Source organism: Halichoeres trimaculatus, unplaced genomic scaffold, assembly GCF_033239565.1.
Source record: "Halichoeres trimaculatus isolate MK-OKI-2021-1 unplaced genomic scaffold, fHalTri1.1 fHalTri1_scaffold_19, whole genome shotgun sequence".
Classification (NCBI taxonomy): domain Eukaryota; kingdom Metazoa; phylum Chordata; class Actinopteri; order Labriformes; family Labridae; genus Halichoeres; species Halichoeres trimaculatus.
The window spans coordinates 16892277-16907361 of record NW_027437197.1 but is presented as its reverse complement, the minus strand read 5'-3'; the positions used below and the strand labels follow the sequence as shown (position 1 = coordinate 16907361).

General features: G+C 41.1%; 1 protein-coding gene across 1 annotated transcript; it reads right to left on the bottom strand.

Annotated features, from left to right (window-relative positions):
• Positions 1 to 10583: 10583 nt before the first annotated feature.
• On the bottom strand, positions 10584 to 12676 carry rpe (ribulose-5-phosphate-3-epimerase). The gene is made up of 6 exons (XM_074694925.1): positions 12495 to 12676; positions 12106 to 12185; positions 11854 to 11993; positions 11640 to 11774; positions 11469 to 11555; positions 10584 to 11380 (listed from the first exon to the last, which is right to left on the bottom strand). Exons 1-6 carry the CDS (start codon positions 12614 to 12616, stop codon positions 11258 to 11260), a joined length of 687 nt encoding a protein of 228 aa, XP_074551026.1. The 5' UTR covers positions 12617 to 12676; the 3' UTR covers positions 10584 to 11257.
• Positions 12677 to 15085: the final 2409 nt, after the last annotated feature.

The following is a 15085-nucleotide window of genomic DNA, read 5'->3' as shown; positions in this document are numbered from 1 at the left end:
GCTTTTCGCTTGAGTCGCATTTATTCAGTGAAATGTGATGTAACGCCAACGTAGGATGTTTGATTCAAAGACGGACGGAGCTGAACTCGAGCCGTCTCGTAATCACAGACTCTGGCTGAAGGCTGCGTCCTCGGCTCCCTCCCCTGACGCGAGGCAGAAGGGTTCAAATCTGTGTCACCTTCGCCTGGAGTAGTGCGACAGCCAGAAGAGGTGAAAACTCATCTACCTGACCTGGGCCCATTAACCCGTTCACTGCCAGACTGATCATGAACACTCTCCAACAAACTTGACATTATTCTTTCAATCGTGTCGACATGTATATTGCATGACAATACCGCAGGAGGAATTTTGATGTTTTGTAGAACTTTTGAACTCTTTGAGCATTGTGTTTGTGTGACAGAGCAGTGCCCAAACACCCTGAATTCCTGAGCCAACAGTCTACACAAAGACCCCAACCCCTGAACCCTCGTCCACTAGGATATTTGACTGACACTTCGAGAACATCCCTGTGAGCCTGTGAAGTTATCTATTTCCAGAATGGGTGTTGTGGAGATTGTGTTTGATATTATTGCTCATATATGTCTTTTTAATGCTTTGCTTTTATGCGGCACTTCATTAAACAGATTTATGTCAAAAAAAAGAAGCCAAAAGTACGTAGCTGATACCTGATACTGACACGACCCACTTAGTTCAGAGTTCTTCTGCAGTCTTCATGTTTTTTTAAGGTAAGATTTTAAGTTCAACACACTTTTCCGGGGGGCATGAGGCTGGTGCTACATTCTCATGGTGGTCATTTTCCTGTGGTGTCAAACTCAGGATGGGAACGTTGACTGTACGACACATGGATGTATCTCTGTGATGTCATCCATCTGTATTTGAAGCAGAGATTTGAAGCCTGTCATGGTTGTGATTGGGGTGTTAGAAATGTTTAGCTCAAACTAACTTTAGTCAAGGTGGTGTAGAGGCAAAGAGGAAGAGTTGAGCCTCAAGTGGACACACAGTGATCTGCGGCTTCATTTCTCATCACCTTTGGTTTCAGCTTGGACGGGAAGCACAAACATCTTTAGCACGTTTCTGGTTGCAAGTCACACAAACACTTAGACGATTGATTTTTAGATAGCAGTTATAGGTCGCACCCTGAGCTTGAAGTCTTCAGATAATGGCCGCCGCGTGAATATTAGAGATCTGATGCATGTGCAGCAAATGCAGCTACTATTAGATTGAAATAAAAAGCCTACTGAGTGTTTTAGAGTGCACTAAAGTGATAATGCTGTGGATTTAATGGAAGAAAATTACAAGCAAAGACTGTTTTGGCCCATCAGCTGTTGTGTGTACAAAGCATCAGGCATGAACACATTTTAGTCATCATGCAGTTAGTGAGGCAACATCTCGATAATTAAGTTGTTTGAAGAAAATAATCAATGTTAAGGAAGAGGGGAATTAAAAAACTGCACCTACTGTTAGAAAATCTTCAATTTTTATCATTTTTCTGCCTTAAAAGAATTCAGATAGCATAATCACGTAGGTTGATACACGTGCTAAAACTGGTGAATAGCGTGTGAGGGATGTAAACGATATGTGTGAAATAAATATGTACATCACTGGGAAAACTTGAGAGAAATGAACCAGTTTTTGAGCTCACTCAGAAATAATGTAAAGACCTCAGTGGGTGATATGTTGCCTCATTAAGTTGCAGTATTCAGTGATTGCTCTGTCAAAGACAAACAATCTTTAGCCTCCTGTTGCTATGTGATGTGATGCCAGAGTAACTCAAAGGTGTTCACAACAAAACTGCAGAAAAGTCCCTCTGTGCATTTTTTGGACCAGTTATAAAGAAAAACTGTTGGAGTTACCTGAATGATAGTTTAGAAGTAACAGCTTCGTATCTTTTAACATGCGTTTTATTGGAAGTAGATCTGAATATGGATGTGATTTAGTTTTTTCATAAACGAGAGAAACCTGCAGGAGTGTATTTGTGCGCTGAGTGATTGCCTCTTCTTAAATCTTCAACATTCCCAGAGATGCAGGTTGTGAAGACGCCGCCACTTGAGCAGCTGTTTCAGTCTTGGCGTGTAAATCACATAATCCCAGATTTAATTTGTATAAAAATTTCATTTAATCTCTCCAGACTCAACGCCAGGAAGTGCAGGGCACGGTTCGTGGTGCGTTTGACGTCACAGCGCTGAGCTGTGTGGTGAAAATTCGAACACTGTGGGGCTTTTTTTTGTAGAGGTGATATTAATAAAACCCATGGCTACCACCCAAGATTCCTCCAGACGTTCAGACGGTGTTGTAGCTGGGATTTTTGAGGGCTGCATGTTTTTTGGCTGTGTGCTGGCGCCAGATATAGGTGTAAAATAGTTTTTGGTGATATTTTCAGTTCAGCCAGTGATGCTTTATTTTCAATGATGTATTTTTTTTATATGACCATGTTTGTTTTATTTAACTTTTTTTTCTTATTTTATCTAATAGTTGCCATCGTGACCATTATTGAAAAGGCACTTTGCTATTGTCAGTTTACTGAAATAAAATACTTTCAGTGCATTTTCCTGTTTTGCTTCCAACCTCATTGGACATAATTAAAACAAGATATTGATCCAGAGGACTCAAAATAACTACGATTTATTCAAATACTGCCTGCAATCTCTTCAGCTAGCTTTAACGCCCTGCAGGCTGCATGCGCTTTTGAAGTCTGCATGGATCTTGACCTTTGACGACCTCAACAACTAGAGAGTTTTTTCACTCTGCATATTCAGCTTGGTGCGTGTGTGTTTGTGTGTGTGTGCCAGGGAGAAGGATTGGGTCAGCATGTCAGAGGATAAATGATGCTTCGAGGGCTGCTGCTGCAGGTTAACCAGGCACCTTTTTGACAACCTCAGCAAATCACATCTCACCATTCATAAGTCATCCATTGCAGAGAGACTCACTTCTTCCTCTTCCTCTCCCAAGCGGTAAACTCACTTAAGTCCATACCTTTCATAAACTTTTCCCTGACTCCTCTTCCATGAATTCACATTAGCTCATATCGATGCACACATACCCAATGAGGCCAAGAACAAACACTGCCATTGTTCCATAAATCACAGTGACACAGAGGGGGGAAAAACACTCCCTGCAAGAAAACTAAAATCTAAGTTTGGGTTTTTTGCTTGTGGAGTCAGTGGATCGTCTCTCGCTGGTTCTCCCTGCAAGAAAAAAAGCTTTTTGGTCGACTCTTGACGAAACAATCCTTCTTGACTGAAAGAGCCCCCACACTCACAGATCTCTTGATGCTGCCGGCGCTGATAGCAGGCACGCTGATAATGCTGATGTTATTGTCAGCCGGCTCCGTCACAACTTCACAGGACGCAAAAAGCACTGAATTCTCCCGCCTTTGAGTGCTATATTCCTGCCCCACTTTCACCATGTTCTCCTTGTTTTTGTGGTCTCTGTTTCCATTTTCTCTGGCGCACACCCGATGAGGGAAAAGTCTGTTTTGCATAAAAGTAAGCAAAGCTCACAAATCCATAGTCCTCGCCATCGCAGAGGATTCAGACACCAGAGGGCACACACGGGCAGACAGTACTTAACGATCCAGAGCAGCAGGGGCAGCATTCAGGCAAATAGATTATGATTTATGAGTGGTGAGAGAAGGAGCGGTGAAAAGAATGCAAAGACGGGGCATTTGGATGCATGATAACAAAGACAGATAGAATAATCCATAAGATTAGTGTAGATCAGGAGCAGAGAGGTGGAGACATCTAATACAAAACATTCTTACTAATGCACCAAGCTGATCTATAAGGAGGAGAGATGTGTTTCTGAAGACATAAGGAATCCCTGTTAACAGCTTGTAGAGTGTGATTGACCATTGTGCAGCTTGTTCACTCACCTCTGTATGATACAGTCTCTGCTATGACTCACTGTGATGTAAGTATGAGTCAATAAGAAGAGCAAGAAATCATGTTAGTGCACCGGCTTGCCTCGACATAAATGTAAGCAAAAGAAGGAGCTGGAGAACAGATCTACCACATAATGCTGAAAATGGCTCCGAGATTAGCTATTGATGTATCCGCAGGCTTCAGTAATCTCCCGGGCAGTGCCATCTGAGTGAATCTGCAGGTTGAAAAAAAGGATCAATAGTTGTATTAATGGCTTGTTAGTTAACTCCTTCTATTGGGAAAGATGCTTGGCTGGAAACTCTCGGGCAAACCAAAAAGACACATGCTGCACAGATCATACCGAAAAACAGAAAACAACTGACGGTCCCACGTCATTCATTATGCAGCTGAAACATGCACAAATTTTGCACTAACTGACACACACAGGAAAAATCTCAACTCATCCATATTTGATAAACACTTAAACCCAGGGTGTGTGTGTGTGCAGGAGTGTGTGCACCATTGGCTCAGCCTGTAAAGTAGTAAACTGATGCTAAGGTTGCTACCAAGGGGAGGCTCCCCTGAGGTCTCTGCATTTAGTCTCCGCTCACAGAGGCCCGGTGAGACCCGTCAGACAGGAGCTAATTAGCTGTTCCTGGCTTTCATATGTGTATTTGTTTCAGGGAGACTTTAAATTAACATTTAAAGCCCTGATAGGTGTGTGGACTTAGCAAAAAAAAAAAAGTTGAATTTGGCCGTTACTTTGCTCTGACCCTACTTGTCACTACATTTTTTTTCTTTTTTATTAACCACTGCATGTGGTATTTCCCTACCCGTGGATGGGTTTACCAGAGGGAGTTGAACATGTAGCTTCAGTGAACAGAAGTAGATGAAAGGAAGATTCTGGTCCTGAGGCAGTTTTGAACAAGACTAATGAGAGTCAATAGCTGTGCTACGTGCTGTGTGAGGCTTTAGTACAGTATGGCTTTAAGCGCAATGCTAACATGTTTGGAAGTATGCTAATGTTTGGCAGTTATGTTTAACATACCAAGTGAAGTGTGTTTTCTTTCAATTTTCTGCTGTAGTCCAAACCAAAGCCAAACTTTTAAGAGCCTGAGGGAGGAATTTTGTATCATTAAGCACAAAAACGCCCTCAAACTTCAGCACCTCTGTGCAGTTCGCTCCAATTGGCTCCTGATGGCAACTGGCGGGAGCTGCCACATCAAGAGAGTTGTCCTTACTTTATGTTTATTATATTAATTTTTAGTTGATTTTTTGAACAGATTTGACACAAATTTCAAAGTTTATGCCCAGCACACTTCCTGCAAGCCATAGCTTTCAGAGGAGAAACCACTTGGTTATGCCATGAGGGGTCATCCCTACATTCCCATGTTTTCAAAATGAGGCCTTGTGTTCTTACACTTACCTTCAATTTAAACCCCACCCTCCCACAATTTTTGAAGCACTTTATTGTAAATGAATGAATGAAGAATAAATTAGTAATTTATTTCAATCAGAAGCAGAAATAGTCACAATCATTACATGAACAGTTAAAAGTAGGTTGATCCAAAAGGGCTTTGGCTGAAGCAAGGCTTAGATGCCAGAAGCTTGATTTTGTTGCCTGAGTCTGACAAACAAAACCAGATTTATGAGAAATAAAATCTTATAAACATAGGAACATGGGCACAATCTCCGAGAGAGTTGTCCTTGCTTTTTATTTTGAAGTCCATTTTGAACAGATGTGGCACAAATTTCACTGTTTATGTTCAGCCTGTTTACTGCAAAAATGTTGCTGTTTCAGATTAGGAAGCACTTTGTTATGCATGAACGGACTGAGTCTAAAACATCTCTCTAAATGATTCCCATCATTTAGCTCAACCAGAGATGGAGCTGTTGTTCATTGATGATCAGTGGTGTGCACAGACTTTTTAAAGGGCAGAGGCAAATAAATAAATAAATAAATAAAAAAGGCACATATACCCTCTTCTCTTCACTGAAGTGGGCACTAAGTTCCACATGTTTTCAGGGACACTTAAGTTAAGATTTGGCTCCCAAGCAGTCACTTTATGTGTATTTTTCAACAAGTGGGCACTGAGGGGAAGACAGCCATCCCCCTGCCCTTTACACACAACTGCTGTTAATAAAAACTGTGGTGCCGCTTTCACCAGTCCTCTGGCTGTAATTTTACATTTATTTGGTGTTACACACCTAATCCTCAGTCTTCCTTCAAGTCAAGACAGCATTAGCTGCATCTCAGAATGCAGCCAGCTCTATGTTTACTAACTAACTGTTTTGAATGCAAAGACAGTTAAGTTTTTGCATTGGTAGTCTAAAAGAGGCAAGGTGTAACATTTTGAGTTTAGGTGGAATCCAAGTTGGAGCCTAAACCTGTTAAAGGTCCCATATTATGCAAAAATCACTTTATTAAGTCTTTCAGTGAAATTTTTGGGTCTTTAGCTTTCCTCCCAGCCCTCAAAATGTGATATTTAATGTCAAAACCTGTACTTAGTAGTGCTTGTGAATGTAAAATCCTGACCTAAAACGAGCTGTTTGGATTTTGGGGATTTGCCGACATCAGTGATTCCCTTTTTTGACCAATCAGGAGCAAGCCGACCTGATTGGTCCAAGGGAGCAGTAACCCCTGATATGGGACCTTTAAGTGGCCTAGTACCACTACAGACAAGTAAATATTTGCTAAATCACCGAAACATAAGGCAATACTTACAGGCTTGCAGGTCTGACGGTTGCATTTGTTAAAACGTTTTCAAAGCTTAGGTTATTAGCATCATTAGCTTGATAAAAATAGATATATACTGTATGTTGACATCAGACAAAGCAAAGTGCTAACCCTCAGTGTTTTAAATCAGACTGCAGACCTGCTAAGCAGGGCTGTGACTACAAATGTATAATAATGGTGTGTAAGAATCAAATCAATGCAGGATGGCCTTGAGCGTTTTACAGCAGCTGCCCTTTAACGTTGCATCGCCTCTGTGAATCAGAGCTAACTCACCCCATCAGAAGTACAGTATCCCTGCTTCTGTACAGCAGCACACCTTGCTGCAGGGCAAAACTGTGATTTTTGTAATGTTGTACAAAGCAAGTTGTTGTTTTAATTGTTAATAAGACCACACTCAATCAGACGAATGCTTTATGCATAAGTAAAGGTGGTAACAACAGCGAGCTAATCAGAGATGTGCATCTTGTTCTCCTGTGGGATGCCGAGTAATTATGAATGAGCAGGAGCCGGCAGAGCAAGTTCACTAATGTGCCTTTAGTGCTGAAGATGAGAAGCAGAAAAAAATGATACTACTAGCGATATAATAATCCCAGAAAGGGGGAAGGGTGAGTCATGAAGGCAAAGATAATACAGGAGGGAATAGATGGTACAAAATAAATGGTATCTGAAAGTGCAAGAGATGGAGAAATGTAAAAAAAATATATGTTCTCTGGGGAACAACAACTACTTCAAACAGTATTTGGATGTTAGCGCTGAATATTTGACAGCATGTAATCTACAAGGAGCCCTCAGTGAGTCTTTTTTCCATAATGTTTTTATATGTTTAGAGAGTAGTGTCAGACTCCATGCAGCTGTTGAATCTGAGGATAGCTGCTCCCTGTAGTTGTTTGTGATCCAGTGGGTGTGAAGTAGACCCTGTGGTCCACATAAACTGGCCTTTGGGGAGACCTGTTGTTTGATAATCTGACCTCTTTCACTGAATGCTTGTACACCCTGCGATACTCTGTTGAAGTCTGAACTCGCCTCTGCCAGGGACAGAGATCTTCCCTCGCGGCTCTGCTCTGAAGATCAAAAGCTACGCATGGTGGCTGTCTGACTCGTATTTGGTGTAACATCCTTTCTGGGCTTTCAATTCAGCACCCGGTGGGTATTTTTCTGAGATGGCATTCTTACCTTGTTCAGTGCATAGCTACTGTGTTATGAGTTACATATTTCATAACTGGAAGTGAAGAAATGCCTCTCAAATGATCAGCAACTAAAAGATAATCAGTAAAAATCAGGATGAACATCAACAAAAGTGAACAATAAGTCAAATTTAACACCTGGTTCTCTTTATGTTTTTACAACTATGAATGAAATATGCCATTATAGATAGGTTTTGATCTTGAAACGCATTTTGCAACCCTTGTGTCTGTGTTTCCTGACACCCCAGGGGTCAAACTGTTCCAACTTTGGGAACCACTGAGCTAGCTAACATAGCCAAAAGCCAGGTTTTATCTTTCCTACCACATCAAGTGACACCATCAAACAGTAAAATTAGCTTGAATGTGATCAATGGTGGGCTGTCAAAGATGTTTATCATCTGGAAATGTGCTTATTCTCCAGAGTTTCAGGACTGATTGTCTTTTCAGTTGTGGCTCAATGAAGAGGCTGTGAATAGTTGATGTTGAGCCGAGACCCTCAGATCCACCTGTAAAAAAAACTCAGCCGGCTGAGCGCCTGAGAGGGCCTCATTAACAATATGTCAGGTTTCCAAAAACAGAGCCTGGGCTAAATTGGCGGAGGTGTGAATACTGTTCCCTTCGCTCTGCACGAGCGCTCACTTCCACATTCATGCACAAGTTCTGTAATGAGGAAGAAAAACCAAAACTAATGGATGAATGACTATTCTGCCCTCCTTGTCCTGACACCTGCCTTCCATTCTAACTTTTAACCACAGATGACTGTACCTGAGGATGTGGTTTTTGACACCAGTGTGTGATGTCTCCCATTTGATGCTCAAGTAGGAGACCAGCATGTGTGATTAATGTTTGTCTCTTTCTGATATATGTCTGTGGCTCTCTCCATGTCTCATGCTGTATTTAGAATTTCTTAATAAATGAACACATGGTGTGTAAGCAGCAACATAATCATGGGAGAGAAGCTGTCAATTAGCTGATAATGAGACCTCGACATGGTATAAGGAATATGGAGCATGTGTAGGTGCTGACTACTCCCTCACACTGAATTGTGTTGCTGTCTTTGCGCAGCAGCAGTGACACTGACATACAAAACGCCTGTCATCCTCCATTAGAGCGGAAATCGGTCACAGGAGATCCCCTTGTGATGTGCAAACATGCAGTTACACTCAAGCTCCTGCACAGCGTGCACATGCTCTATACGGGACCCCTGGTGTGAACATCTTCAAGAGGGTAAAGAATGAGGGCATTATGTGATTTTATATTATATGTGGCGTTAAAATGAAAATACAGATTTCTGGCATCAATTTTTCAGTGGGACTGTGAACTGCCTCCTAGACATGTGTTGCATTATTGAGAGGGAAGTGCTTGCAGTTTGAAGTGTGTCATGGGTGATTCCTGTTGACAGGAGAAATTCGTTGAGTAGACAAAGACATGAGAGATAATGTAGACATGTCTTTTCTGGGGGTCCCCGGGAAACGGGTTCTACGTCTCACTCAGGTTCAATAAATATTATATTGATTTCTGAAAAAGCAACCCACTCACAAACAGTCAGAGGCGGCAATCCTTCAAGATTCCCTTGATGTTCAACAGCACAGGAACATTAATGTAACAAATTACATAAATTAAACTGACAGGAGGGTTAAATGTATGTTTTTGAAGTCAAATGTTACAACTGTATCATGAGTGTTCACAGAGACAAGCTCTACTGCACAGCAGCTTTCACACTGTGCCCCGTCCTCTGGAGTCAGTGATGCTGTTCAGACTGTGGATGTTTAATACATGATAGATGGAAGCTATTTCTGCTTCAGAGCTGTTTAAAATGCATTCATGCTCAAAAATGTATAATATAGGCTTACAATTAAATCATATGATTTGTTATACCGACTTGGAATCCCCCCAACTGTGAGGGATGTTTGCCCAAAACCGCCACCTAGTGTTTGAAAATAAAACAGAAGTGAGGATGAGGAGCAGAAAAACACACTCTAGATTTAAAGTGAAAGCACTAATTAAGTCTTTACATGCTATTAACAGGTAAATTTATTTAGTTCAAATCTTCAAATTATCTTAACATCTTTAAAAATTTCCATCTTTCTATTGTTTTTGTTTTTGGTTATAGATTTTAGAACCCGGGGTAAAACAGCACACACAAAAAACTTTATAACAAAGTTTACTAACATCAATTTAAGCAATTTAATCTGCTCATGTCAGAAAGCATGTAAACATTTCGTCCAAAAGTGGCCCTTATGAGAGAACACAAGAATCCCCCCGTGACACTGAGGCCACAGATTTGACATGACTGTGATAAATTGGTGAAATTGAGGTTAGATAACGTTTGTCCTAAAGATTTGCATGCACAGGCACGTGTGTGTTTGTGTGTGTGCGCGCGCTACCTATTTTACCTTTGAGTGGACAGAGAGTCTCAAACTGACGCAGTTAGTCTAAGTGGAGCTATTTACAGAAACTTACTGAACTTTCTGTTCAAACTTTAACCTGATTCATATTTGTCGGTACAGTTTTGACATTGAGGTAAACGCAATGTTTACTCTCAAATGTGGTGGATTTTCAAAATCAGATGACATCAGTGGAAATACCGACAAACTGAGGCATATTACATTAATTCTCTTTAATATTTTCCATAAACATGTCTGTTTTCTACAAAGGAAATGAAGAAACTAAGGAATCTTGGAGGGTTGTTACAGCCAAAAATGATCTCCAGCTCCCTTTTTGAAATGTTATTGTGAGAGATAATGTGTCATGACTAGATTTTATTTTTTAATCTCATAACGTAAAATCTTGATAGTAGAAGTAACACTGTCTGGTGGAAACTGCAGATATGTCAAGAGCAAAACATTGCAGTTTTTTTACATGGCATCATCAAATTTAGTGTCTGCAAAAATTTGAAACTTAGAGCTTTGAGTTCCACAATTGCCTTTATTTAAATATGTTAACCTGCAAAACCAAATCCCATGAACTTTGTAAGTGGATACTGTTTTCGCCATGTAGTGCATTCAATTCAAACCAACCAGTTAAAAAGATCAGGTATGCAAAAAATACAGAGTGGAAGTCAAGGTAAGGTTTGTAAATCTGAGGATATTCTAAACACAGTGCTCATTGGACAGTTTTATTCCATAATTAATATAAACTTACAGTGAAAATCAAACAATATTCAGGAATGTTTTCAGATGAGTAATCAGCCTAACCTCAGCTGCTGTCTTTAAATGTTTCTTTTTCTGGCTGTGATGAGAGATAACTGTTCAGAGAGGAGATTTGTGCAGAACAGGATGAAGTTCAAAGAGTTCTCAAGAGGCACGGTTCAGCTTCTCTCACATCGAAGTGATCTTGATTTGGCCTTCAGCTTCACACCACATAGGTGCCCTCTGCTCTGACCATGACCTCTGACCTCTGCTCCAGATATGGAAATGTCTGAGTGTTCCGCTGGCTGCTGTGTTTGTGTTTCTGGGACGGACATGATGTGCATCTCAGCGGTCCAGAGATCGTTTCTGGATTGCTTCGGCCACCACGGTGCGCAGGAGAGAAATGACGGAGCGGGGGTCGTCACTGCCGATCACAGCGCTGCCCGACACAATCATGTTTGCTCCAGCCTGCAGCAAACAGGAAAACAAACTTAATACAGGAAAAACTCACATAACCTGATTTTTCTAAACAAACAGATGTGTTTGCATTCCTTACCTCTGCACACTTGTGTATGGTGTCAGGGCCGACACCTCCGTCGACTTCAATATCCAACGATGGGAACTGACTTCTCAGCCAGCTCACCTGGAAACACGCAAAAAAAAGTAGAGTATAGCAAACTTTAAGGCCAAATTCTTATTGTTTCCCAACCCCTCTTCATCGTCTTACCTTGGGCATCATGTCCTCCATGAATTTCTGTCCTCCAAATCCAGGCTCAACGGTCATGACCAGAGCCATGTCAATCTGATTCGCCCAGGGCGCCAGCTCTTCAACTGTAGTTCCAGGCTTAATGGCTAAACCCACCTACAAAACACACACAGCATTAGCATAACAAAAAAGAAAACAGTCAACTGAGCTCTAATTTGCATCATCATTTCCTCACCTTCATCCCACTCTCTCTGATCTCCTTGATGAGGTTTCCAGGGTTTGTGGTGGCCTCCAGGTGGAACGTGTACTGGTTGGCTCCTGCAGCAGCCATTGGCTTTACCCACTGCTCTGGCCGGGAAACCATCATGTGCATGTCTGCAACATTAACATCAATACTTAACTCTTAATCAGCTGCTGCATTCATGATCAGATCACAGGGTTGAGGTTAAGTGTTGGATTTATTTGAGGGTCACAGGTTTCCACTCACCAAAAAAAGGATCCTGGCCCAATGACTTCCTCAGGCACTCCACCATGGGGTGTCCAAATGTGAGGTTTGGTACAAAGTGTCTACACAAAAGAAATAGAGCTTTAACTTCCTGCTGTGATGAAATAGTCTCACCTTGCATAAACAGCTGCAAACAGTCAGGAGGAAGAAGCAAGCTGACTTGGAAGACAGTGAAATGTTTGACCATTTGAGTGAAGAAAGCCTCTTGACTGATAAACTCAAACACACAAACACTTGATTAACTTTTGGCATGATGCCTTAGCTTGTTGATGTTAGCCAACTTTAGCTCTGCAGCACTCAACTTCCAATAGGCATGCTAGTAGTAGCCTGTTAGCTCACTCAGCTAACTACTTCAGTGGAGACAAACTGACCCGTCCATCACATCCAGGTGCAGATAATCCGCCCCGCAGTCCAGCATCCGGACACACTCAGTGCCCAGACAGGACAGGTTGCTGCTCAGAATGGACGGACCGATCCTCGCCATGTAAGCCATGCTGTTAACTCTGCTGTTACTGTCCGCCTGCACACTAACAGATTATACTGCACAACACTAACTATGACACGGAGAGCAACTTCCGCTGTCGACCTTCAGAATAAAACTCACAAAAACAATTTTTGTAATGGTATTAAACTCAATGTGTTGCCATTAAAGTGCTATTTAATTTCTGAAAATTGACTATTAAAATTATTAAGAATAAGACTGAAGTCCCTCCACGTGCTTTTGTACAGTAAAGTGTTAGGTAAATTAGTTTTCCTGTATTATTTCCATTTTCTCATTTTTCTCTTATTTTAATAAACTCCAAATGTCTAAATAAATAGGGGAGAGCGGGGTAAACTGAGCCACTTTTTACATTGTTTGACCTGTAGGCAAGTGGAAATGAATTTGAAGTGAAATCAACACATGTACATTAATTCATGGTCGTGGAAATATAACCTGTAAAAAAAAAGGTCTTTGTGGCTCAGCTTGCCCCAGCTAAGGGGTAGATTGCTCCACCTCAAAGGGTAAATTGAACCACAAGGAGGTAGGTTGACCTTTTGACTTTTTTGGTAGCGTTCCTTGAAGTTGATGAAACCATCTCGACATAAAAGAATAGGGACATTATTAAGAATCTGTATAGCTACAAGACCAACTGTTTCCCTGAGTTGAGTTGTGATCTCTTCTACACTACCTGCTGAACGGTTAGCTTTCCAGCTCTCGGGGACAGGGATATTGTTTTTCTCTTCCATTTCGTAGGCTAGATCACGGGATTTCTTTGCCGTAAGGCCATGGAGCTGGTCAGCCAGTTTTTTCACAAGGTTTGCAAGGTCTTCCTCCTTTTCCTCTGTGAAGACCCTCTTTGCGTTCGCTGTCCCTGTGTAGCCTGCTACTGTCACTTCCCCTCCCTCTTTCTTTTTTAGGATTCTGCGCAAGGTTGACCAGGTTGACCTGTCGATATTTCTCTCTTTTCTTATGGATTTTCCACCCTGGACTTTGGTTGCTGCTCTCTGCATCTCCTCAAGGGGTGTTGAGCCCCAGTTTGCCTTCCTGCTGTATTTCCTCAGCATTCTAGCTTGTCTACAATGTTACACATATTTAAAAAAAGAACCCAAATCATTATGTATTACTACACTTAAACACGTTTAACCTCTGACACTTTAGTGCCTCATTGTGGGGTAAGTTAAATCACTGGGTCAATTTACCCCAAGCAGTTTGGCTCACTTTACCCCACAGCCACCGTTTTGTTAAAAACAACCTAGCCTAGCAATTCAGGCTAATACCTAGCTACACAATTTACATGGTTTGATAGTTCAGCAACACATTTGATGTATGTTTTAAAATATAGTTAAAATTATTTTGAGTTTATAGTCATTATTCGTGATATGTTGAAAATTGACTTTGATGTGCAAAAAAGGATTTTTGGAGAATAAAAGTTAATTAACACTTCAACTTGTCATTCTGTTTACCACAGAGAGCTTGAAATGAGGCGGGCTAACTTAATCCAGAGTCATGTGACCACTGATGGTACTCTTTCCCAGAGACAGGGGGTGGGTCAATGTACCCACAGGCTCAACCTACCCCGTTCTCCCCTACAAGCTAACAAAATAATTTAAATATAACGTTATCAAGCACCAGCAATTTCAGCTTTGTTGACAGCCTACGGTTCATCTGTGATTTTATGTCGCTAAGATAAGATACAAGATACATATATTTTTTTATTTAAGCAGTTTTAAAATTCTGTGGATGGTGAAAAAGTTTTTTTGTGCATGATACTGTGCCAGTAAACCATAATCCTCCTTATCTATTTAATAAATTATATAAATAATATAATAATATATAAATGGACATTTTAGACATTTTGAAAGAATTTAGAAATGTATAGGACAAATAAATTAATAAATAAATAAAAGTTGGAGACGGCGGAAGTAGACTGCTGATTTGTACGTCATGCTCACGTGGAAGACCGTTACTACAGGCGGGGACGTAAACTACGACGAGAACGACGTAAAAGAGGAGCGTGCATCTTCAAACAGTAAGTTAATGATGGGAAAAACGTCTAACTGCCTAAAAAATATCGTCATATGCTGTTTGACTCGATTAGCCAAAGCTTTTAGCGCTACTTTCTTGCAAAACTTGCTTTTCCGTAGTTCTAATGAATGAATACGCTCTATTTTTTTCAAGAAAAGAAACGCCGTTTTGTGTAGACACTACACGTCAACCGTTATCCTCGTTATCCCATCGTGTTATTTTGGAGGCAAAACAGTCATATATCCGGCTTCACCCTACATTTCTGCATCTAACTTGTTAAAGCTAAACTTCGCCGTCCAACATTCTGGCTTTACACTTCCGTCTTCAAAATAAGACAGTGCCCACTTCAAACACTAGATGTCACAAAACTCATGTTTGTAGTGAGCTCTCAGCTCCAGTGGCTATTGAAATGAGGAGAAGGTCACATTATTACATGCTCCTGTCAGCCAGCCTCCC

Excerpts from the sequence above, each read along its gene's own strand:
- rpe (XM_074694925.1), bottom strand. The coding sequence starts at position 12,616 with ATGGCTTACATGGCGAGGATCGGTCCGTCCATTCTGAGCAGCAACCTG. Across the intron at positions 11,775-11,853 it reads TCAGAGAGAGTGGGATGAAG|GTGGGTTTAGCCATTAAGCC; the intron begins GTGAGGAAATGA and ends TGTGTTTTGTAG. Across the intron at positions 11,381-11,468 it reads CCATACACAAGTGTGCAGAG|GCTGGAGCAAACATGATTGT; the intron begins GTAAGGAATGCA and ends TGTTTGCTGCAG.